The following is a 27,855-nucleotide window of genomic DNA, read 5'->3' on the forward strand; positions in this document are numbered from 1 at the left end:
GCTCCATCATATATATCCTTAATTGCTCTGATATATGCCAGCGGTACTCCACTCACCTCCAAGCATCTCCAAAGCACCTCCCTGGGGACTTTGTTGTTAGCCTTTTCCAGGTCGATAAACACCATGTGCAGGTCCTTTTTCCTTTCCCTATACTGTTCCACCAACCTCCGCACCAGGTGAATTGCCTCCGTCGTCGAGCGGCCAGGCATAAATCCAAACTGGTTTTCCGAAATAGACACTATCCGTCTCAGCCTTACCTCGACCACTCTCTCCCAAATCTTCATAGAGTGACTCAATAACTTAATCCCCCTATAGTTATTGCAACTCTGGATGTCACCCTTATTCTTATAGAGAGGGATCATGGTACTCCACCTCCAAGCCTCGGGCATCTTTGCCGTCTTGAAGATTTCATTAAACAATTCAGTCAACCACCTTACACCAGCCTCTCCAACGAACTTCCAAAACTCCACCGGTATCTCGTCCGGCCCCGTCGCCCTACCCCTTCGCATCCTGCGAACAGCCTCTCTAACCTCTTCTACCTTAAAACGTCTACAATAGCTAAAATCCCGACACTCCTCTGAGTGCTCCAGTTCCCCTAACACAATAGCTCTATCCCCTTCGTCATTCAAGAGCCTATGAAAGTACGACTGCCATCTATTCTTAATGTGGCCGTCCTCCACCAACACTCTACCATCCTCCCCCTTAATGCACTTCACCTGATCGAGGTCACGACCCTTCCTCTCCCTAGCCTTAGCGAGTCTAAACAACTTTTTCTCCCCTCCTTTCCCCTGTAACCCTGCATATAAACTCTCAAAAGCGGCCGTCTTAGCTGCCGTGACTGCTGACTTAGCCTTCTTCCTAGCTAGCTTGTACTCTATCCTGTTTACCCGCTTCTCTTCTTCGTCCTTACTCTCAACCAATTTAGCATACGCCCCTTTCTTGGTCCCCACTTTCTTCTCCACCTCTTCATTCCACCACCAATCCCCCCGATGATGCCCGGCCCGGCCCCTAGAAACACCCAACACCTCACTTGCATTCTCCCTGATGCACCTAGCCGCCCTATCCCATATACTATCCACGTCTCCCCTACACTCCCACACCCCCATTCCCGCCAACTTTTCCCCTATCTCCCACGCATTCACTGGCGTCAAGCCGCCCCACTTAATTCTAGGTCTACACTCCTTACTCCTCCTCTTTCTATTCTTCTTTATACCCAAATCCATAACCAAGAGCCTATGCTGGGTCGAAAGATTCTCACTCGGGATGACCTTACAGTCCTTACACAATGCCCTATCCCCTTTCCTAAGCAACAAAAAGTCAATCTGGGTCCTGGCTATCGCGCTTCGAAAGGTGATCAGGTGATAGTACTTCTTCGGGAAGCCCGAGTTCACCACCACCAGCTCAAAGGACCTCGCAAACTCCAATAGAGTAGCCCCCTCTTCATTTCTCTCCCCAAAACCAAAACCACCATGCACATCACCAAAGCCTCCCGGTAACGCCCCGATGTGCCCGTTGAAATCTCCTGCTACAACAATCTTCTCCGAGCTAGGCACGCCTCTCACCACCTCCTCCAAAGCCTCCCAAAACCGCATCTTCTCCTCCCCCTCCGATCCCACTTTCGGCGCATAGGCACTACACACGTTCAGGGTAAACCCCCGAATGACCAACTTAATAGTCATCAGCCTATCGTTGATCCTCTTCACCTCTACTACCTGACCTCTAATCTCTTCATCTACTAAGATGCCAACTCCATTCCTACGCCTCTCGCTCCCAGAGTACCACAGCTTGTAACTATCCACCTCCCTAGCCTTAGCCCCTACCCACTTAGTCTCTTGAACACACGCAATATTGATCCTCCTCTTCCTAAGAATCTTCACAAGCTCTATGGACTTACCCTGAAGGGTTCCTATATTCCAAGACCCAACCCTCAGCCTACCATCACTATCCACACGCCCTCCACTACACCCCTCCGCGGCCAAACCTTGGCCTCCCTCCCACTCCCGCCCTTTCCTCATCCCCCGCCCCCACACGGCCCCACGCCCCAACCTCCTCGGACATGACCCTATCCAACCATTACCGCCCACAGCCACAACTACACGAAAGTATAAGAAAATATAAAGATATAAACGATGGTAGTAGCAAAGCAGCAGCAAGAAATACAAGGCTCACACAAATTCAAAGGAATAATCCAGGAACAAAACTAAACTCAACTAGAGAGCAAACACCACTGGACTCAACACCCACAGCCCCAAAAACAGATTCCCAAGCCGATAACCCAATCCAAAGCAGTGCAAGAAACGACCACAGCAACAGCAACAACAGACAACAGACAATGTCAACAAATCCAGCGCAAGTCAAGGTACAGGGGCTACTACTAGCATAATACGAAGAATGAAATAACAAAGGTTAGAAGTCACCGGGTTACGCTTGTAAACCAAGCCGGAAACCAAATCCCAGCGTTGACCGGGTTCCGGGGGGTTCCGGTGCTGAGATGGAGTTGCGGCTGCTGGAGACTGAGGGAACTGGTCGTCGTTTGGGTGCTGCGGCTGCTGGCGACCGAGCGGCGGGTGCAGGCGGAGCTGCGGCTGGAGACCGAGTTTCGGCTGTTGGAGACCGAATCAACGGCTGGAGACCGAGCGGCGGCTGGCTGGAGACCGAGGGGGGGGGCTGTTGTATCCCGCCGGCGCCGGAGGGGGGGGGGGGAAGGGACGGGGGGGGGGGGTATGAACGGAGGGGGGGGAGAGCGGATTGGAACCGGAGGTCGGTGACGGAGGGCAGCGGGGAGCGGCGACGAGGGTCGGCACCGGGGACCAGAGGTCGGGTCGAGTCGGCACCGAAGGTCGGCAACGGGGGCCGGGGACCGGGACGAGAGAGAGAGAGAGGGGGTAGGGAGAGAGAGAGAGCCGTTCAATCTGAAGAAAAGGGTAATAATCATTTTCATTAAATAATATTTTAATATTTTCATCTGCTTACGAAAAAAATTTATGATGATAGTCAACAAACACATTAGACTTAATAAACTCATGACGAGATGAGAAAAATACTAGTACTAAATCTATCAACCATTTAGGGAAGGTGACGAAAAAAGGCTAAATTTAAACAAATATTTTAAGACTCCACATATTTCGATTCGTACAAAAAATGGGATGGTAATGAAAGGAAGGATGCAAACCATTAACATTATCTAAATCATTTTTTGATGCAAAGCAAACGGATATTAAGAGAAGATATCATATTCGCAAGCTGGACTAATTATAGAGAACAAACAACAATACCTAAAACAAAGAAATGACATATCCATCTAACTTAATCACACACAAGGCTGAAGTGACTAACTCCATGTTCCAGTTGTAAGATCAAACAAGACCAGTAAAACTCAAGATCATACAGTTAGACATATTTCGAATATTAAAGCAGGTGTCGCCTCTTTCCTACTAAAGAAAGGTTGGTGAAGCCTTGTAACAATGCAGACAAGCGTAGAAGGAACAACTAAAATAGCCAGACATTATAATACTATTATTGTGAGAAATATAAGAGAAAAATATTATTGAATTGTTGTAACTAAATTATTATATTGATGCCCTATTTATAGACAATACATTCCAATCCTTTTCCTAATAGGTCACTACATTATAATCCTTTTTCAAGTAGGATTTTATATGTTATTCCTATTCCCACTCATATTCTAACACTCCCCCTCAAGTTGGTGCATAGAAGACATATGTACCAAGATTGTTATGAATGTAACTAATATAAGAATCGGTGAGGGACTTGGTGAAGAAATTTGCACGAAAACTGATAAGGATTACTTTGAACGTCTGGGAGACCTCAATTGAAACTGAACAAACTGAAAAAGTGTTCCGAAAATTAGTAAATATTATCGTAAAGTCGATGTGTCACTGAAAAATTGCTAAAAACTGGTATAAAATATATGCGTCATCTCAAAATCAAGAGATGAGTAGATCTTGAACATGAAAGTCCCCGAAAACTTAGCCGAAACATGCTCACACGCCGGATTATTAGATTTGATGGCTGAAAAGTGACTACAATTTGAGGAAAAAAAAGTATATGGGTAGGGTCGGAATAATGACATGACCCTACTGAAAAAGAGAAATATGTGTAGGATTGGAATGATGGCACGGCCCTATTGAGAAATAGAAATTATATGAGTAGGGTCGAAATGACGGCACAATCCTACTGGAAAAGAGAAATTATGTGGGCAGGATTGGAATGATGGTACGACCCTACTGAAAAAGATCTGAGGAGTCACCAGAAAGACTTACGAAACTATGTAAATTAAATCTGAGGAGTCACCAGAAAGACTTACGGAACTATGTAAATTAAATCTGAGAAGTCACCAGAAAGATGCATGGTGCTATGCAACTCAGATATGAGACAGTAGTCCGAAAAGATGCACGGTGCTACGCAAATCAGATATGAAAAAATAGTCACCGAAAAGAAGTACGGTGCTAAGAAAAATAGATATGAAAAAGTAGCCACCGGACAGATGCAAGGTGCTACGCAAAGATATGAGAAAATAGTCACTAGATATACAGTGAGTAAGTGACCCAACTTTCGCTAACATAATCATTGGCCATACGGGTGGCATTGGCCGTCCGCCGGCAGCGGAAACTCTTTGATTCTTTACCAAAATTGTGGAAGTTCTGATACCATGTGAGAAATATAAGAGAAAAATATTATTGAATTGTTGTAACTACATTATTACATTGAAGCCCTATTTATAGACAATACATTCCAATCCTTTTCCTAATAGGACACTACATTATATTCCTTTTCCAAGTAGGATTTTATATGTTATTCCTATTCCTACTCATATTCTAACACTTATAATATCCAACCAATCATACAATAAAACTAAACATACGGACAGCTAGACGCGCTAAAAATATTAAACTTCATTCATACTAGTTTACAAGAATACGAAACACTTAGCAGGCGCACAATAAGGTATCGATAACTTTAGACTACCAAAAATCTACTGCTTGCTTCAGGCTTGTGTTTCATAGCCAGTCAAGCAAAACAACTTTAAGCAACCAAAATCATCTTTCGGAAATTAAATAAGCTCTAGCTTGTTCACCTTAGTTTGAGAGCCTAAACTAGTGTGATTATTTAAGGTAATTGCTTATACTATATGAAACCAAGATGGTGCATGCTTAGCCATAGAAGAGATATTCAAAAAAGTTAAAAACTACCTTCACATTGAGTTGTCAAGCCTCGCTACTCATTCTTAATACCCAAGTTAACTGAAGAAAAAAAACCGAGAACTAAATATATGAAAAATACTTTCAAATTTTAAGGCTTGTATAACTTGTATTATGCTATGTTATAAATTAAAAATCGCGTTTAAGTAGCCAGCTATCCTAAAATAATGTCAACAGGATGTCATATTCAAGTGTTCAAGCACAAACATTCCGCTATAGATAGTTTTATAAAGCCTTGACCCTTTAAAAAAATGATACAAATTGTCATTTCAGTTTCGTCTTAACAGCTTTAAAAATCACAGAAAAATGATAAGTTCATGGTCACCAAAATGATGTTGTACAAAACACATAAGACAACGTTTTATATCCAAACTTTAACACCTAAATTTACTTTAAAATATGTCAACATCCTGTGTTGTTAGACATTATGAAAACAATTTTCAAGCCTAATTAAGGGTTACTGAGGTCTTAGAATAACATGTAAAAGTGTAGAAAACTTAGGTAAGCCATTATCATGTTCAAAAAACTTGAACCAATATCACCATGAACGAAAGAAAAAACCAGTTACACATATTTGAGCACTTAGAGCCTTTTGGAGTATGGCTTCAAATTGATTCAAAGTTATAAATATTCTACAAATATGCCTTGGATTTATATTCAAACTAAAGATATAGCTGCCGATATGTCCAAATATTCAAAACAAACAACACAAAATTATCATGTTGGACAACCGGTCATCCATGAAGTTTAGAGCTTTTAGAACTTTTCCCTATTTAAGAAGAAAAGGTTGTTCATGTGTTGTAGAACTCCTAACTAGGTATAAATACAAGTTTAAGAGCTACTACGTTAGAAATCACCCTACATTAATATCAAAACGATCTTAAATCCAGCCACACTCAAGTGACATACAAGTGAAATTACAAGTCATGAATACATTCTATAAATACATAAGTCTCAAAAGAATCAGAAAAATGATGTTGTTTCACATTTTTAAGCCCGAAATCAACTAATGAACATCTCTACTAGCACGGAGTGACAACAAACAAATTAGTTCAAGTTCACAATCATCACCAGTAAAGCAAACCAGACGACTTCTTATGACACTTAAAACTTTAAAGAATTTATTCAGGCCAAGTCATAAACTAAAATACTTCATAAAGACATCACATATTATGAACAAAACAACAACCAAACACCCTTTTTATTTCGCCTTTATCTTCATAGTTAGGCAAATGAGTGCGACAAACTCAAACGATCAGCAAACCACTAAGCTAAGCGTAATGTAATTAGACGGGATAGGATTTATTCTTACAGCTGTTCGCGAGACCACCTCCGACTCACATCGAAACGTAAAGACAACTCAAAAATACAAACGACAAACACCTATGTGCTATATTCACAGAACTACATATTCATACACAAAACAAACATTCGAAATCAAAATTACATATTTACCTACAAGACCAAAACAACAACAACAACTCTAACTTGAAATCAAGGTGAATCTCATGTCCATAGAATTCAAAATAGATAAAGGAAAAGAAAACTAAAATAAAATAAAAGGGGGCGGGTTCACACCTTTTTCAGGGCAGTGAACTAAGGCTTTCTCGTTGGAGATTCGAAATTGAACTCAGACTATAAACTCAGAAAGGGAATAAGAAAATAAGGAGCAATACCAATTTACTGATGCTTTTGCTAATTTTATAGATGCTAATTATTGGTTTTTCTTACTGATTTTTTTCCTCATTACAAATGGGAGCCCAAAGGCTCCTTTTATAGCCAAATTTGAGGGCGCGGCGCTGCAACGGTTACCAATAAGGCTTCAAGAGTTCAAATTTTGAATTCTTGGAAAGCCCCAAATCTCAGAGAGAAATAGAGGGGCCAAATTAGAAGGAGAGAAAGGTTGATTCTTGATTGTTTACCTTTTTCAGGTTAATGTGAAGAGAGGAAAAGGCTATTTCAAGGTGGAAGACTTGACCATCGGTTTTGAGGTACAACAACCTCAAATCCGATGGTTCTTCAATTCTTCCACCTTTTCTAGAAGTGATAGTGGATATTAAGAGCTTTGTAGCTCCATTTTGAAAAGACAAAAGCTATAACAGAGATGAGTGAAGTGATGGGGCAGAGAAAACAGAGAAAAGGTGGGTGGGAAAGGCTAAGACCACCGAAATTTGTCATTATCTGATGGGCAGTGAGATGATCAGCATTTGCAAATGGAAGAGAGGAGGGAAAATTAAGTGGGAGGTGACAAAAAAAATTTTAAATAAAAAATGGTGATTTGAAGTTTTATTTAAATTATGATTAAGTTAATTAAGGTGTAAAGTGTAATTTTTAAATTGTTTTAAATTTTTTAAAAGTCACTTAACTTCAAATTTTAAAGTTTGTACCTTTTTTTATCTTTCATTCTTTCTTCCATTTTTTCATCTTCTTCTTATTTTTCTCTCTCTATAGATTTTCCTCTTCTTTCATTTCTCTTATTCTTTTTCTTTATCTTTTCATTTCGTTCTTCCTTTTTTAATTTTCATGGATTATTTAAAAAAAAATTAAAAGGTTTGAAAAGAAATTTTTAATTTTTTTAAAAATAAATAAAGAAATAATTTAGCAAATTCAGTAACTACGAGAATTGTTTTAGCAACTACGGTAATTGCTGCAACAACTACTATTAGTTGTTGTGTTACAACAATCATCGAAGTTATTGTAGCAATTATCGTGTTGCTCAACTTTGATACTTAATTTCGGAAAAAAGATTCGATTGGAGAAGGAGCCCGTGAAAAAGTGATATTTATAGTAAAAATGGAGGTGGTGGTGGTGGTGGTGACGCCAAATGAGAATATGACATTTGTTGTGGTGTTGATAACGATAGTGGTAGAGGAAAAAGAAGAAAAATAGGTGATAGTTATGTAGAGGAAGCAAATAATGGTGAATCTAGAAGAGGTGTCAATAGTAGTAATAGTGGAGGAAGAGAACGTGGCGGCAACAAAAAGGGTGTAGGGAGGAGTGGTGGTGATGGTGTAGGGATTTTTGTGTAAATATGGGTAGGGATCTTTATATAAATAATAAAACTTGAGGATTTTAAAATTAGTGTCTTTAACACTAATCTTAAAATTGTCACCGCTACTCAATATTTAAGACTTGTGTCACTCTCTTTCAGTTTTGAAACTTTTTTGTCACTCTTAATTAATTTGTTCGAGAGAGGAGATCGTTAGTTTGGGTTAGAGGTGAGATAGTACTAGGGGTTTAAGGTTGGGCTGGGTCAAGGTCCAATTGGGCTTGAGGCAGATTTTGGAAATTTTTGGGCTGGTATTTTTTGCTGAAAAACAAGGAGTAAATGACCCCAAAGAATTAAGTTTATAAGAAAAATCTCATTTTCTTCACCTGTTTTCATTTAATTAATTTAAAAATGCTTTTAATATGCTAACATATATTTATTTATTCATTTTAGAAGAAGTAGTGGAATGATAATTTAAAATATATCTATTTATTTCTTTTTTATTAAATTTGTAAGATGCGATGTTAGTAAGAAAAACACCATTTTCAAACTATTAAAGTTAAAATATATTTTGAAAAAATATTTAGAAATCCTAAGCATCGAGAAATTAGTTTTATGAAAAAAAAAGAGCCAAAATTAGGTGTTAATAATTCCGAAGAACAAATTTGGTGGAAGAATTGTGAGAGAGAGCTTAAAGTTGCGCTACTCAAGTGTTCTCCTTGGTATCTTATATTTTCACTTGGAAGATAGCCTTAATGCATTTTTAGGGTGAGTCTTTTGAAGTAGAAATGAAACAAGAAAAATTTAAGGGTTTTCATTTGGGCTTACTGCCTAGGCATCGCTATAGCAGCCCAGGGCCTGCTATAGTGGCTTAGTGGCCATTATAGAGGAACTCAGGCAGTAGCCTGGGACTCCTTGTTGCCTCACTTTAAACATTTTCAAACACATTCTGAAGCTTACCCGTGCTCGACCTTCACTCAATATAACATTAGAAATCAAATCTTTTTAATTGAGAATTTTTTAAGTAATAACAAAATGGGTCATTACACTTTCTTATTTAAACTCCTTTTCAGGAAAGAATCATTGTCATCTATTTGGTGGACATCCCAACCTTGGGCAGAGAATGTAGAAATCACATATTTCACTATAACTATTTATACTATTGGTGAAAAGGTCTCCTAATAGTTTGGGCCTTTTTATTGGTTATAGCCCTTGGTAACCGACCTTGATTTAAACTTTTTCACTTCACCATTAGCATGGTATTTGATTTTATACACCAAATTTACTTTTTTCTCTTAGGCAAACAAACAATCTCCAGGGTTTGATTATCATGATACAATTCCATTATTCATGGATGCAACCCATATGACATACCAGGAATTCTAGGAATGTTGATACCTTTACATTGTCATACTATTGAAATGGGAAAGTATTTTTGTTAAAAAAAAAACCTTTTCTAAAATATATATGGTAATTATCAATATCATACAACTTATAACCCTTCGGATAATTACTATAACCCAACATCACTGCTTTTGTATCATCCAACCAAACCATTATTCCATTTATTATCAATCAAGGTTATTACAAGTGGTATCATCATACCGACTATAGGTTGCAAGTAATGTCCTTAGCCAACCTTAAGGGATTCCAATGTACCCCATAGGTTACATATTTAGTTTACTTGCGGGATTTCTATGTAACCCATAAGTACATCATTATTAAGCTTACTTGGGGGATTCCCGTGTACCCCATGAGTATTTCATTTTTAAGCTTTGCATGGGGGATTCCCCTGTACCCCACAAAACATTCAACATTCAAACCAATTTCATCATTTCATTTTCTTGGGAGATTCCCATATACACCACAAGGTTATCATTGAAATCAATTTCATATTCACCAAGGATTAGCTATTTGACCTTTCCAAACCATTTAAAATAAATCATTCCAAACTATTTATACCATTTGAAACATTTATGCCAATGCCAAACTATCCAAATCTATTTGGGGTTCCATTACCAAACCATACCATCCAATAGTTCCAATGAAAGTTCAACAATAGAGTAAAAACATTCTCTTAGGCATTTTATCAAACATGTTAAGGGCATACCTTTACTAAGACCAAAACCAAAGCATAAACCATAAAAATAAGGGTTAGCCATGAACCATTTGTTAAACAACAACCAATAAGCACCCACATGTGGAAACCATTACCAAAAAACATGTGAAAACACAATTTAAACCAATATTCAATAATATGCATCAAAACCCTCAACATAAATTTCCAAATCCACCATTTATGATTCATAATCAACGTTTAAAACACATTGAAACATGCCTTTAGTTGGAACTAACAATGAGGGAGGAGTACATGCCTTATACAAGAAGATTTCAGAAAGAATCTTGACTCTTGAGCCCTTTGAAGAACACTTGTAGAAACCCTTGCCTCCAATCTTCAAGAGTGAGTTTGAGAGAGTATTTTTGAAGTATTTCTATCCTTCAAAGTGTGTGATGAGAGGCCACCAAGGGTTATATAACATGGGGACATAAGGGTTTAAGGTGGGATGTCCAGACTACACTCAAATTAAAAGCTAAAAACTAAGTCCTAGGAGGGTACGACCTAACCCCCCTTAGTCATACCCTAGGGTACGAGTGGTATCCTAACTAATACCCTAGACCCCACCATGGTCCCCTATATTGACCATCATACGACCATCTTGGCCTAAGTTATATCTTAGGGTACGAAAAGTACCCACAAACTGTATCTTGGATAGATTCAACTAGGCAATCCAATAAGCATCATACGACTTGGCATCATACACCTCGTATCTTACCTTACGACTAGTATGATGTTGAGTTGTACCTTGGGTAGAATCCCAACAAAAATCCACTGCCTAACATACGATACAGGCATCCCAAAACATATCTTAGGGTACGATTGGAACACATGAGTTATACCTTGGATAGAATTTCCAAAACCCATAAAATTTTGCAAGGGTCAAAGTTTAGGGTGTTTCATACTCCCCCACTAGAATCATTCATCATCAAATAACAGGTAAGGGTGAGAACAAGCATGAGATAACATATTAACACCCATCAAACCTTTTCTTCAACCAAAATAGAAGACAAAGATATAATTCAAGATGAGAAGATCATCACATATCCCAAGCACGATTTACACCCCCAACACCTCCATTCCGACCTTTTACTAAGTTAGAAAACAAATACACAAGGAAACCTACCCTTTCTTTAACCAAGTTAGAAAACGACGATGCGATAAAGAACACATACCTTACGCACGAATTTCTGAAACGAAGAACCAACGTGGATACTTGGCTCCATGTCCTCCTTTGTACCCCGAATAGCTTCCTCATAGTTTTTGTTACACCATAGAACCTTCATCGAAGCCCACACCTATTGTCTGCAACCGGTGAACTTACCAACCAAAGATCCTCATTGGGACCTCATTATAGGACAAGGAATCCGAGATACCAATATCCCCCAAAAGAACCAACCCACGAAGGACCATCTACACCTTACCTCAACAAAAACACATGGAATACCAGATGAATGGAACTCATGCTAGAGAGAAAGTCCAATTCATCTTACAATTTCCTAAAGACACATCTTATGAAAGCTTGAGTCTAAATGTCCACCACTTCCATGTTCAAGCCTATCTAAAGCAAAAAAAGTTAACTTAGGCCACAGGACTCTATTCCCTTTATCCACCCAAAACACTACTCCACTTCCATTACTATAGACAAATTCCAAGCCCCACCAAGCTTTTTAAGTACCCAACACAATTATTAGAATATCTACTAATCACAACATTCAAGCCTACCGCTTATATGACCGCACTATGATCTATCCTTCCAAAGATCTAGCACCCTCTATTATTTTCACAAAGTTTTCCACCACCCATTCCCTTCTTAACCATTTCTCATGAAAATAACCTTACTTTGCCTTCCAAAACCGTAACTCTATAGTTACCCTAGACTCTCCCCTACTTAGGTACTTCTACATTCTTTATTTTCAAAACATCATCATACTTTCCAAGCCACTACCACCCTAATCATAAGAAAGGGTCATTAAGGAACCAAGTTACAAGAGTTATCCATTCCACCCTAGGTAAGATCCCATCTCCCCTCTTAAAATAAGACACGACATTATAGACACTAAGTACTTTATAGAAACCACCTAGACCATAATGAAGAACCATCCCAACATAACCACACCATAAAAAGAGTCCTTAGGACTGGACACCGAAAGAAACACAACCACTTATACCATAGGTAATGTAATGTAAAGTCAAGACTCATATCCATGGAACAAGGCGAGTGCAAAATGTGAACCTTAGGCATAAGCACTTCAAGAATACATCCCACACTAGTAGAGTACTCTCTTAACCAAGATAGAAGAGAATCACTAGAATATGCAGCCCGACCTTTCCTTGAAGTCCACTGCTAAAAGAGAATTTTAGATTAATCTTTGACCTTCATCCCATGACACCTATAAGTACAATACTCTGATCTAATAGGTATCACCAAGGATGTAAACTAGGGACACTTGTTTTTTCTATATCCAAAACCTCTCCATCCAAATGCTGCCTAGAGTCTTGTCATACAAACTCCATGCTCTAACCTATCCATTGACTAGACCCCAAATTTATCTGTTTGACTTGAACCTCCGGTCTATAAGCCACAACTTTCCCACTATTGTATTCCCCAATCCATTGACCTCATTCCTTGTGCACACCTCATCCAACCTACCAATTTATGTCCACTATGCCCATATTTCTATCCCTGAGCTAACATACTTCCTTTACCAAAATTAGCATATAAGATTCACACTAAGCATCTATTAACCACTATGCTCTATTAACATGACACAACCTAAAATCGGGCCTTGTTGTATAGGCATCTCAAGCCTAATAATAGTTGGAGATCACCTTATCAACCCAACTAACCATCATATAAATCCAAAAGTATCTGAGGAATTTCAACTATATATCAAGATAGCAAAAGAAAAACTAGTAATTATAACTTAAATAATGTCTAAATATTTCATTCACATCAACCTACTAACCAACATACCCAAGTCCACAGTCATCCACAATACCTTTACACAAATCCAATGTCTATATATGTCGGGATAAGCCCTCAACAATAGCTAAACCAAGTCTAAATATGTCTACGACCAAAGATAAGAGACTATGAAATGTATGCCTTTAGAAAAATAGAAGCTCACCACTTCAATGTCAATGCATAAATCGCCCAAACACCAGTCATTGCATAGGAAAAGAAGAAGCTCCAACCCTCTGTCGCTTGGGGACATAGCTTCCAAAGATGGTTAGTGGTTGGAACACTAGCATGTAACTCAAGGACAAGGATAAAATAAAGTTATCATTCAAAATCGATTCAAATCATCATATTCAACCACATTCATACATGGGAATGGATGTGTGTGTGTATATATATATATAACATGTTCATATCGTGCCAAAGGAAACAAGACTTAGCAAGCATTCTTGATACATTCAATCATGATTCATGAAGTGGAGGACTTTGACCTTTCACACTTATAGATTCAAACATTTCTTATTAGCCAAAAGATTTTAACCATATAAGTTTTCATTAGGCAAGGGACTTTAACCACAAGTCATTTCATTGGACAAGAGACTCTAATCTCAAGATGCATTAGATAAGGGACTCTAACCACAAGCTGACGTATTTAGGCATGGGACTCTAACCTTAAGCAATTCATTTAGCAAGGGACTCTAACCACAAGCCACTTTATTAAGCAAGGGACTCTAAGCACAAGCCACTTTAGTAGGCAAGGGACTTTAACCACAAGTCATCGCAACTATCATTAGTCTACATTGGGACTCTAACGTTTTGTCCATATATAAATATTCATTCACTCCTACGCTTAGGGACAGTATCCCATTTAATCAATTCATCACCATATATGACCATGAGGTGTTCATGGCATAATTTATCAAACAAACATTTTTATAAGCCAATGCCTTAATTCAATTCATCATTCAATTCAATTCATGATCATCAAGACCCTTACAAAACCATTCATTCTTCATTAACATTCTTATGACACACTTTAGTTCAAACAAAATTCAAGTTCATGTTTAGGGACTTTAACCCCTTTTTAGCCATCAAACCAACATGGTCATACATTAATAAAATTACACAGCTAACAATGCCTTTTCAATACCATTAATCAACCATTCACACTTTTTGAGCCATTGACCTAGCTCAAAACATTAACAACATGTGACTAGACATTTTCACAAACACCTGTGGGCATGCCTTTACCAAGGCTAAAATCAAAGTAGAAATCATTGTTTTATCCTTTTTGGATTTTGATTTAAAAAGAAAATATTTTTGACCTTTATAAAACTATTTCAAAAAATTCAAGAAAATTTTAAAATAATTTTAAGAAAATTGACAGAGTCGCCACTTGATTTTTATCGAAAAAATCAAGAAAAAACTTAAAAGAGTTTCAAAGGTTCAAAAATAAAAATAAACCTTTAAAATTAGAGAAACTGGGTAAGGGTTCAATTAACGCCATAAGAAGGTTTTTAAGGCACTTAGGAGTGTCAGTTTAAAATGGTTTAACAAAAAGAACTAACCTGACAAACTAAAAATGGCTAATTTTTACAAAGACTTGATTTTATAAAAAATAATAAAATTTAAAATTTAAAATGACATTTATTTATTCAAAGGAGAAACATTATAAGTTGCAATTTTCTTTAAATTTTGAGAGGAAAATAATTTTTGTTCTTTATGGAAAAGAAGAAGATTGTATAATTATTCTCTTATTTCTATAGAAAAGTCAATTTTGTTATAGAAAATTCTTTTGAATGAAATGCTAAGAGAATATTAAACTAAAAGTGTTTTGCTAATTTTTTTTTAAAAAGTTAATTTTTAATCCAATCAGTTCTTAGGTTCGGAGAAAATTACTTTAATCTAAATGAGCAATTAGTTATATGAACAAAACAAATAAAATACTTAATCAAAGACTTATTTTAAGGAGAAAATGAAGGAACCAATTTAATCCGTGTTAAACAATATAAATTAGGTGAAAAAAGGAAAAAAGAAAAAAAGCATGAATTAAGTAAAAGAAAACTAAGATAAAATAAAATGACAACATCTTAGGGAATTTACCTAGATTAATTGATTTACAATGTCAGTTAGTACAAATAAACAAAGACAAATTATAAGTTACAAATGATAAACTAAAAATTACACAAATACACAACTTATGTTTTCAATATTACAAAAAATCTCAACTCCCTAAATATATTACAAAAATCCCAACAAATACATAGAATGCTATGTATATGTCGGCTATGTTATGTATATTAATAGGGAGAGAGAGTAAACTAATTAAAAAAGTGAGAGAGGGTGTAATGACTTCCAAAAGGGATGGTATTTATGTTATTTATACAAAGATGAATACAAGAATTGAAGTTGAACCCTTAATTAGCCCATCAATAAAACTGCCCAATTTTGGGCTTTGAATTATGGACTTCAATCCATTTTTCTGCAGTGTATACTATGTGTATATCAACCTTATTTTTCTGTATTTTTTCTGTATGTACGTTGTATATCTGTGTGTAGAACCTTGTATACTTGCTCCCAGCTTAACCATACATCTTCTCTTAACTTATACCAGTGACCTTAAACCCGTAAACCTCGTATATTGGACGTATAATAGTGTATACCAACAATTGTTTCTTCATGTTAATCCCTTGAGGACTTTTGGGACTTGGTCTCAGAGAGATGTAGTAATATGGAGTCCAATTGGACTTGGATGGATTCACATGCATCAAATTAAAGATAAAGATTAATACGTGATTTAAGATATATTTCTATCGAAACATATACTTGATGAACATATGTGTAAATATTTTATTAATTTTTTTATTAAAACAAATCACTTATCATTTGTTAAAAGTTTTATCAAACAATGCAATTAAATTATCCAAAAGAATGCCAAAAAAAGAAACGCCAACCATTATCTATGTTGGCTCTAACAAACAAATTATTCCAAGAAACAAATAAATTTTAAGTTTCAAGAGTTGATGATAATAACTCCTAACAAAATAATTATTCCAAGCGACAACGTAACAAATAAAATTTAACTTTGAAGAGATGATGATAATAAATCCTAACAAAATAATTATTCCAAACAACAAAGTAACAAATAAATTTTAAGAGATGATGATGAGTGGCAACAACAAACTCTCGTTTCTCCTTACTTGTACGACTTGGTGTCACTAACTATGCGTAGAATACACAAGAACTGATCCATGAGGAATTATTAATACATATAAATTCAACCCGTAAACCACAAAAACTGTAATGAGAACCCAACATGAGTATGTTATTGCAATGCATCAACTAAAGAACATAAATATGATAAAGGTGCTGAGGGAAAAATAGGATCTCTCTCTTGAACGTAACAAAAATTTACTTTATAAAAAAACATGTAGAGTGCAGGAAAAATCGAGACTTGTGAATTTGGATTTAATCAAGCATAAAAACTAAAAATAATGAAACAACAGGGTTGTTTGAGATCCAATCGAGCAGTTACACTCCTGTTTTGAAGATAGCGTGAAGTTAGAGTTCATACACAAGCAAAACTAGTCTGGGTTTCATCAAATAGCTAATCAAAAAACTTAATACTTATACTAGCTGAACATAAATGTTCATAACACTGCAAAGAAGATTACGGCTAAACTAGAACAAACACTATTAATGCGAACTATTAAATTATGCTACTTCAAATAAAATAGATAAAGGAAGGTAAGTTTACCTTTTTCAGAGAAGGAACCGGGATGACGAGATTACAAAGATGACCTCGAAGTCAGAATTCAAATCGATTTTGCTGGAGTTTCAAATGATTTCAATGAATTTTTGGTTATGTGAGATTAGAGAAATGCTCCTCTAGAATCTTGATTTCTCTCCAAAAAATCCTCTATTTCCTTTTAGCCCTCAATATTTATTTATACACAAAATTAAGGGGAAAGATTAGGGTTTTCAAATTTGAAAAAATAATTTTGAGTTGATTTTCTTGTGGAATTTGAGGTCCACAGGCAGAAAGGTATGTATTTGTTGGCTTCTTGCCAAAAGGGAGGTAAACATAGCCTGAGCAAAGAAAAATTTGACGAAACTTTTCCCGAAAATGATTGTACAATAAGGGTAAAAGAGTAAATCAATGGCAACAGCTAGTTTGATTAGGTTTTATAGATTTGACGGTATTGTCGTTGAAGCTGTTATTATATTATTGTTTGTTGTTGTTGATATGGGTTATGCAGATGAAGCTAGTTGTTGGTTGTTCATGTTTTTATCGTGTTTTGATGATAATGTCGTTGTTTTCGGCATTGTGGTGCTACTGGCTGAAGCTATTGGGTCATTGTTGAATGTTGTTTCTTTTGTCGAGATGGGTTTAGCCGTTGATAGCGTTGGTTGTTACAGTGTTCGCTATTAACTGTGTTTGTTATTGTTTGTTTTGGCTGTTATTTACTGGTCGGGTAAACAGAGTATAAGGGTATGGGCCGGGTGTTTGTTTTGGGCTGGTGGCCCATCTAATTTAAAAAAAAAAGGGCCTAGCAGTTTGGGTTGAAAACTAAAAAAAGATAGGCTAATTTTATTGGAATAAAAGGAGTTAGGATCTAGATTATTCAATAAATAGCCTTAGGTTGAAATTTTAGTCAATTTTGTTTAAATTTTAACCATGTTAAAAATCAATTGGCCAATTGCATTGCAATTGTGGCCAAACTGATTTTAATTAAAGTCAAATTTAATAAATTGAATTAAAATTTGAAATGAATAATCAATTAATTTAATCCCACGTTTCTTGGTTTGATAAAATCAAACATATATTTTCTAAATAAATTATTTTGTGAACAAATTATATTTAAATCAATACTTTGCCCATTTAAATTAATTTTCAAAATAACCCTTGATTAAAATTCTATTTTCAATAAAATAATTTTCAAGTAACAAATTTACGGTCTCATATAAACAAATATGCAATATATAATTGTTACTTCAAATGACAAAATTACCCAAATAAATATTTTAAAAGAAGTTTTATTCGGATAAAATAAATATTATAATTTTATATGAAATAGAAGAAACTCAAAATTAAACTTAGTCTTAGAGGATAAAAATTAGGTGTCAACAACTGCCCCCTCCCTTTGGATAGGGTGGATGCAAGTAACCCTGGGCAAAAGAAGTTTGGCATTCCTAATTTTTGTCCGACCACAAATTCGTTTATCGAAAGGGCTAGTTTTTTTATGAGTTTTGTAGAGTTGTGGTCGGACCCCAGTATCGAATTTGCTATATATCTCAGATTATATGAGAATTTAGGTCACTTGTAGTTCATAAAGCTTGATTTAAAGCATGATTTTTCAAAGAATTCACAAGCTATTTTGGTTTTTTAAATCTTGAAAAAAAAACTGGGGTTGTAGTTCGATTTGATTGATAGAAAAGATAGTCTTTTATGTTAAGATGAACTTTGGCTCAGGACGAGTGACAGTCAATTAAGTTAAGAAAAAAAAGGCTGTAACCTCTTAACTATGAATGTGGGATCCTTCACATCCATAGGCAAGAATTTACCTGGGCATAATTTTCAAAACTCTGAGTACGTTATTACTCAAATTTGAAGGAAAGAGAATGTTACTTCCAGTATGAGTTTAGAAGTATATTGAAAGTGTAATTGATACCAAAATACCCTCACATGCCTTCTAAAAGGGGTGTGTATTGATGGTTGTGGAAGTTGCCCTTTAGCTCGCGTCCAAAGAGCTTGATGTTCCTCTTCAGACTATGTCCCAATTCGCTGCTAAGAAAAAGTTCCACATTGTGCTACGTCCTTTTTAGAGTTATCTATACCTGTTTTTTATTTGAGAATTTCATCCTTTTGTATGCTCTCGATAACAACTCAAACAAATAATTAGTTATAAATATAGCATTACACAAATGTAAATTAGTGCAAACCTGTTTGAACACGCTATGCTGAGATAGTTGATGAATCAATTTGCACAACCACTTTGAATGGAGTGACGGTCCAACACATCTTATTGAAAGACAGACAACCTATTTTGAATATAATATGCCACTTTGAATAAAGTGACGGTAAACGTGTCTCATTAAAAGGCGGACGACCTATCTTGATGTAACATGTATCTTTAAATGGGGTGACAGCCCAATGTATCTCATTGAATGATAGACGACCTATTTTGAATGTGATATGCCACTTTGAACGGAGTGACAGTCCAACGTGTATCATTGAAGGGCTGACGACCTATCTTAAATTTAACGTGTCACTTGAATGGGGGTGACAACCCAATATGTCTCATTGAAAGACAGACGACCTATCTTGAATGTAACATGTCACTTTGAATGGGGTGACGACCTAATGTGTCTCATTGAAAGAAAGACGGCCAATATTGAATATAACATGTTACTTTAATGCGGTAACAACCCAATGTGTCTCATTGAAAGACGGACGACCTATTTTGAATATAATATGCCACTTTGAATGGAGTGACGGTCCAACGTGTCTCATTGAAGGGCAGATGACCTATCTTGAATGTAACGTGTCACTTGATCAAAGGTGACAACCCAATCTGTCTCATTAAACGGTGAACGACCTATCTTAAATGTAACATACCACTTTGAACGGGGTGACGACCTAACGCATCCACTTAAAGGGTGAAGACCCAAATATAATAAGATGTGTCATTTTGAAAGAACGGATGACCCAAAGATAGAAGTTGATCGTTGAACTGCATCCTTTGAATCAGGAGTCCTTTAAATGATTTGTGCATGTCCTGAGCTTCTGGATTGAATCCTCAAACTTTGAGAGTATACTTTGCATTATTTCTTAGAGGTGATTTTGCATAAGGGCACTCATGATGATTTAGAGATAGTAGTTTGGATAATATCTCCATATCTTCATTATTATGCCTGATCATTTTCCTACAAAAATTAAAGAAAGTGTTAGAAATCATAACAAAGTAATAGAAACATAAATCAAGAGAAAGAAGGGGGAAATAAGTTATCCAATTTATTGTGGCAAGGCCACAATGGATCTGATAATGCCTTTTGTCATGCTTACTATTGTCAACTTTGTGACTTTATTGTTCTTGCATCCAAAGAAAAATTTTTAGTTTGAGAGACTAACTATGTTGGTATTGTCTTTCTCTCCTAATGCACCTTGTTGATCATTTATTTACAAGCTTGAAGTGAGGTCGTTGTGGAATTTTTGAGGATCTCCCTAAAAAATTTTACCCCGATTTAGAAACTCTTGAACTTTCTTATGACATTGTTTAGTAAGAAATTTTTAAGATCTTCTAAAAAATTCTTCCCCAGTCTAAAATACAAAATACTTGAGTTGTTTCTAACATAAAAAACTTTAAGCATGGTGAACTTCAAAAATTATGTCCCGATCTTAGCAATATCTAATTTTCAACTTTGTAGTCAATGTAAAGTTTTGTGAATCTTTTTGAGACCTTCTAAAAAATTTCTGCCCCAGTTACATGCCTCAACGTCATCTTCATTTAACTTGGGGAAGGATCCTTTTGATGAATTTTTGAGATCTTCTAAAAAATTTTGCCATAGTTTCTATGAAAGTTTTATGGAAAATATGATCGAGCCAGTGTGGTGGCTTCACATTCTATTGTGGTAGGAAATATAGTTTCAACATAAAACAGAATGATAAATCTTCTAAGAGGTTGAACAAAGTCGACATAGGCCGCCTACGTATCCCTTTATTGGAGTTCAGGTCAAACATAGTTCATACATACAAAAGGGATATTTGATGTTTCTGATAACGTGACCGAAGCCAATATAGGCCGCCTACATATTCCACAAGAAAAATTAGGTTGAACGTAGTTCATTACAACTAAAGGGTGCAATTATAAGGAAATCAAACTATAAAGTACGATTACAAGGAAATAAAGCAGCAGAATGTAATTACAAGGAAATAAAATGAGAAAGTACAGTTGTAAGGAAAGAAAATTCTAACTTCCAAATGTAGGATAGAAGGATGCCAAAAGTCCGTCTTTTGAGCGAAATTCATGCTTCTTCTGATTGATGATTCCAATGACTACTTCTTGTAAGTGGGTAATGGATTGTTGTTAACATTGGCTAGAGATTCTTTAAGCATTATCATTTTGTTGTCAATCAGATCCTGAATTTTGTGCTTGAGAGTGATACATTTCTTAGTATTATGTCCAACAACTCCAGAATAGTAAGAACATCGCTTGTTTGGATCATACCAATTAGCAGAAGTGTTCACAGGCTTTGCCTATACTTGATGAAGTAGTTTTGCTTCTTTCAGCCTTTCAAAAAGCTGAGTGAGAGATTCTGCCAACGATGTGAAAGTTTTGGCAGGCTTTCAATCATTCATGATTGAAACGAGGATCATTTTCTTGATAGTTTTATGGTGGAGGTTGAGCATGATATGTCGCTTGTGCATTGAAGATCGGATAGTGAGCATATCAAGCATTGGGTTTCTATTTAGAAGGTTAATTATAGTTGGAAGAATTTTCTTGAGTCATCTCTCTCATTACTTCCTTCTTTTTTTTCTTCTCATTTCCAAAAGATCTAGTCTGGAAGACCTTATAAGTGGATTGCAGTTCTGTCAAATTTATTATCCTTCCTATCTTGAGGCCATCCTCAATTATTTCAGTCCTAAAAATTTCAGTAAATGTTTTTCAAGCCATTGTTACCATGTAATCAAAATATTCTGAATTTAGTGCATGTATGAAGTAACTGATCATTTCAGATTCTTCCATAGGAGAATGTACCTTAGTCGCTTCTTCTCTCCAACATATGGCATATTCGCGAAAACTCTCATTTGATTTTTGCTTTAACTTTGTGATAGAGATCTTTTCAGGGTTGATACCGATATGAAACTTGTAGTGGTCCATAAAAGCATTTTCTAGGTCATCCCAAGTACGCCACTTAGTCACATCTTGCTTAGCGTACCATTTTAGAGCCTTTCCACTCAAACTTTGACTAAATAACTTGACTCGTATTCTTTTATTTTTGCCCACGCCAATCAACTTTTCACAATAGTCTTCAAATAAGAGAAAGGATTTCCAGATCCATCAAACTTTTTAAACTTTAGGATCTTATAACCAAGAGGCAACTCAATCTCAGGAAATGCACACAACTCTCCATACTTCACACTTTGGTTATTTCCAAGCCTCCGAAGACTCTTCATTGCATCTTTTAAGGCCTTGAACTTTCTATTTACTGTCTTATCAATGTACATTTTTGGATTATTTTCTGTCTCAACATAGTGATTAGCATCTAAGTGGTATAACCCTTGAATTACTATTGATAGTGGAGAGGTAGCATAGGTATACACTGGCGGAGTATGGTGTGACACGTATATGCTCTGAATCTTTAGAGGAGCGACTGCATACACAAAAGGGGCATTCTGAGAAGCATGAGAAAAATGACCTTCCTGATTAACTTCTTCTAACGTCTAAAATATAGGCCCCATTTGTCGATAATCGAGAGGCAAGGACATGTTAGGAGGAGTCTGAGAAGGTGTTCTACTTTGCATCACCATGAACCTTAGCTTGGCGATTTTTTTCTCTAAACTGGCAACGAGCTCTGGGGTTATTTTTCTTTCTATCGAGGTACTCGGTTCCATCGCCACGAGAAGGTGGGAACTGACTCGGATGAAGTATTTATGTTAATCAAACTAGGATCCATAGTTGAACGATCCCTTCTATCAGCCCAAGCAAGAACTGACGAATCTATAGTTGCTTTCTTGACCTTGTATCGTGTGAAATACTGATGTTCTGCCATTGATTACTTTTTTTCTTTGTAAAGTAGGAAAGTTTGAATACCAACACAAATCAGCCTCTCTCTAAAAGAAAACAAAAACACTCAAAAGGTAAAAATGTTAGTTTGTGATCATAATAATTAACCAAAATAATATACGAAATAAATGACATATATTTGGTTTAAAATAGACTAGTCCAGAATTTGAAGAATAAAATTCTTTGAAAAAAGTGATTGAATGATTAGAACTTTGACCATTTAATGGATTTTGAATTAGAATGAACAAAGTGATTTGGAGAAATCAGCGTTTACGAATGAACATTCTAAAAGGTTTATTCGAAAAGCTCTTTTGAAGACAACATAGTCTTTCCATTAATAAAACATCTGAATAGCTCTAATTATAATTGGGTGCGAGAGAAACAAATTGTAAGAGCAGCATGGTTAATGTGAATTAGACAATGACCTAATGAAATTTTTAATAAAACGTAGGGTAAATTTGAAGGAATATAATTTACAGACCTTGAAAGGGTATTTTGGAAGGATTTAAATTTGAGTCTTATATGCCTATTAATGACCTAAGATTTCAAAATAGAATAATGGACTAGTCTTGTTCAAAGCCAAAGATATGTTGTATAAACACAAAGATTAGGCTAACATAGACAAAGAAAAAACAATCGAACACTTTAGTACATAAACAATTATTACGCATTTTAGAATACATGAGACCTTTCAAGACAAAGGTAAGACTAGCGTTTGAAGGGTATACATGTCATTTACAAGATGTTTCATTGCCCCCAAATATATCCCAAGGGACAATCGTCCATACAATCCAACATTACATCCTTCAAATAAAACACATAAATAATGATCGTCTGTTATCGACTCATGGTCAATAGACGTAAGGTTGGTTCTTCTAATAGGCCCATTACCCCTTCAAGTATTGGATCATCCTAGGCTCATGCCTATAAAGGGTTTTGGTTTCGCTCTATCCTAGGTATCTAGAGTGGGCTTTGACCAAGTTACTATGTGGACAACTCGGGTTTGAAAATTTGAACAACCATCAGATGCCTAACGTGCCAATAAATTGTCGTATTTACAACACTTCATTTGAAATTGATAAATAGGGGCTGGGACATTCCTGAAACCCCAAAATAGTTTATATATTAAAACGTGGAAGTATGCCATGAAAGGCAACAATTTAAATTTTGCAAATATTTAAACAAATAAGCAATCAAATAGTTAAATAGTACATACCCTAATCGTTAGTCAAATAAGTTAGTTTAAAAATTTGGTTAGAACCTAGTTAATTCCCCACCAGAGTCGCTATTTTTGTTTTATCCTTTTTGGATTTTAATTTAAAAAGAAAATAATTTTGATCTTTCTAAAAATATTCAAGAAAATTTTGAAATAATTGTAAGGAAATTCACAGAGCCGCCACTTAATTTTTATCGAAAAATCAAGAAACAACTTGAAAGAGTTTCAAAGGTTCAAAAATAAAAATAAACTTTTAAAATTAGAGAAACTGGGTAAGGGTTCAATTAACGCCATAAGAAGGTTTTTAAGACACTTAGGAGGATCCGTTTAAAACGGTTTACCAAAAAGATCTAACTTGACTAACTAAAAGTGACTAATTTTTACAAAGACTTGATTTTATAGAAAATACTAAAATAAAAAATTTAAAATGGCATTTATTTATTCAAAGGAGAAACATTCTAAGTTGCAATTTTCTTTGAATTTTGAGAGGAAAATAATTTTTGTTCTTTATGGAAAAGAAGAAGATTGTATAATTATTCTCTTTTTTTTCTATAGAAAAGTAAATTTTGTTATAGAAAATTCTTTTGAATGAAATGCTAAGAGAATATTAAACTAAAAGTGTTTTGCTAATTTTTTTTTTTGAAAGTTAAATTTAAACCAATTAGTTTCTTAGGTTTGGAGAAAATTACTTTAGTCTAAATGAGCTATTAGTTATATGAACAAAACAAATAAAATACTTAATCTTTAAAAGACTTGCTTTAAGGAGAAAATTGAAGGAACCAATTTAATCCGTGTTAAATAATATAAATTAGGTGAAAAAAGAAAAAATCATGAATTAAGTAAAAGAAACCTAAGATAAAATAAAATGACAACATCTTAGGGAATTTACCTAGATTAATTGATTTACAATGTTAGTTAATACAAGTAAATAAAGAAAAATTATAAGTTATAAAAGATGAATACAAGAATTCAAGTTGGGCCCTTAATTAGCCCATCAATAAAGATGCCCAGTTTTGGGCTTTGAATTATGGACTTCAGTCCATTTTTCTGCAGTGTATACTATGTGTATATAAACCCTATTTTTCTGTGTTTTTTCTGTATATACGTTGTATATCAGAGTGTAGAACCTTGTATAATTTCTCCCAACTTTACCATACGTCATCTCTTGACTTATACCAGTCATATTTAACCCCTAAACCTCATATATCTAATGTATACTAGTGTATAGCAAACGACTGTTTCTTCATGTTAACCCCTTGAGGACTTTTGGGACTTGGTCCTAGAGAGATGTAGGAATATGGAGTCCAATTGGACTTGGATGAATTCACATGCATCAAATAAAAGATAAAGATTAATATGCAATTTAAGATATATTTATATCGGAACATATGCTTGATGAACACATGTGTAAATTTTTTATCAAAACAAATCACTTATCATTTGTTAAAAGTTTTATCAACCAATGCAATTAAATTATCCAAAAGAATTCCATAAAAAGAAATGTCAATTATTATCCCTTTTGGCTCTAACAAACTCATTATTCCAAGCTATAAATAAATTTTAAGTTTCAAGAGGTGATGATAATAACTCCTAACAAAATAATTATTCCAGGCAACAAAGTAACAAATGAATTTTAAGTTTCAAGAGATGATGATAATAACTCCTAACAAAATAATTATTCCAAACAACAAAGTAACAAATAAATTTCAAGAGATGATGATGAGTGACAACAACAAACTCTCGTTTCTTCCTACTTGTATGACTAGGTATCACTAACTACGCATAGAATACATAAGAAATGATCCATGAGGAATTATTAATATATATAAATTTATCTCGTGAACCACAGAAACTGTAATGAGAACCCAACAGAGTATGTTATTGCAATAATCAACAAAAGAACATAAATATGATAAAGGTGCTGAGGGAAAAATAGGATCTCTCTCTTAAACGTAACAAAAATTTACTTTATAAAAAAACATGTAGAGTGCAGGAAAAATCGAGACTTGTGAATTTGGATTTAATCAAGCATAAAAACTAAAAAAATGAAACAACAGGGTTGTTCGAGATCCAATTGAGTAGTTACACCCATGTTTAGAAGATAACGTGAAGCTAAAGTTCATACACAAGCAAAACCAATCTGGTTTTCATTAGATAGCTAATCAAACAACTTAATACTTATACTAGCTGAACACAAATGTTCATAACACTGTAAAGAAGATTACAGCTATACGAGAACCAACACTATTGACACGAACTATTAAATTATGCTACTTCAAGTAAAATAGATAGAGGGAGGTAAGTTTACCTTTTTGGAGAAGGAACTGGGACGACGAGATGACATAGACGACCTCGAAATCAGAATTCAAATCAATTTTTCTGGAGTTTCAAATAATTTCAACAAATTTTTGGTTATGTGAGATTAGAGGAATACTCCTCCAGAATCTCCAAAATTTTTTCCAAAAATTCTCCTTTTCTTTCTATCCCTCACTATTTATTTATAAGCATAATTGGGGGGAAAGATTAAGATTTTTGAATTTGAAAAAATGAATTTTAAGTTGATTTTCTTGGAGAATTTGAGGTCCACGGGTAAAGAGGTATGCATTTGTTGGCTTCTTTCCAAAAAGGGATAAACATGGCCTGAGCAAAGGAAGAATTGATGAAACGTTTCCCAAAGATGATTGTACGATGGGGGTAAAAGAGTTAATCAGTGGCAACGGCTAGGTTGACTAGGTTTTATGGATTTGACAATTTTGTCGTTGAAGCTGGTAATGTATTGTTGTTCGCTGGTGATGATTCGGGTTACGCGGATGAAACTGGGTTGTTGGATGTCAATGTTGTTATTGTGTTTTGGTGATAATGCGGTTGTTGTTGGCGTTGTGGTTCTACTGGCTGAAGCTGTTGCGTCGTTGTTGAATGTTGTTTTTTTGTTGAGAAGGGTTTTGCTATTGATAACGTTGTTTGTTATGGTGTTCGCTGTTAACTGTTTTTGATATTGTTTGTTTTGGCTATTGTTTACTGATCAGGTAAAGGGAGTTATAAGGGTGTGGGCTCGGTTCTTGTTGGGCTGGTGGCCAAACTAATTTAAAAAAAGAAAAGGGGTTGGCAGTTTGGGCGGAAAATTTAAAAGGGATGGGCTGGTTTTAATGGAATAAAAGGGCTATGAATTAGATTAATCAATAAATAACCCTAGGTTGAAATTTTAGTCAATTTCGTTTAAATTTTAACCATGTAGAAAATCAATTGGCCAATTGCATTGCAATTGTGGCCAAGTTAATTTCAATTAAAGTCAAATTTAATAAATTGTCTAAATTGAATTAAAATTTGAAATAAATTATCGACTAATTTAATCTCAAGTTTCTTGGTTTAGTAAATCAAGCATATATTTTCCAAATAAATTATTTTGAGAACAAATTATATTTAAATCAATACTTTGCCCATTTAAATTATTTTTCAAGATAACCCTTTATTAAAATTTCATTTTCAATAAAATAATTTTTTAAGTAACAAATTATACGATCTCGTATAAACAAATATGCAATATATAATCGTTACTTAAAAT

The 27,855-nt window shown here is 35.2% G+C and overlaps 1 protein-coding gene across 1 annotated transcript; it reads left to right on the forward strand.

The window, feature by feature from the left end:
• The first annotated feature begins 2,491 nt into the window (after window positions 1-2,491).
• Window positions 2,492-2,944, forward strand: LOC124887763 (rRNA 2'-O-methyltransferase fibrillarin-like). Its single transcript, XM_047397682.1, has one exon. The coding sequence runs from the start codon at window positions 2,492-2,494 to the stop codon at window positions 2,942-2,944; it is 453 nt and encodes a 150-aa protein (XP_047253638.1).
• The last annotated feature ends 24,911 nt before the right edge of the window (window positions 2,945-27,855 follow it).

Source organism: Capsicum annuum, chromosome 10 (genome assembly GCF_002878395.1).
Source record: "Capsicum annuum cultivar UCD-10X-F1 chromosome 10, UCD10Xv1.1, whole genome shotgun sequence".
Classification (NCBI taxonomy): Eukaryota; Viridiplantae; Streptophyta; class Magnoliopsida; order Solanales; family Solanaceae; genus Capsicum; species Capsicum annuum.

What these genes read in the sequence shown, in the direction of transcription:
- LOC124887763 (XM_047397682.1), top strand. Translation starts at nt 2,492, where the DNA reads ATGGAGTTGCGGCTGCTGGAGACTGAGGGAACTGGTCGTCGTTTGGGT.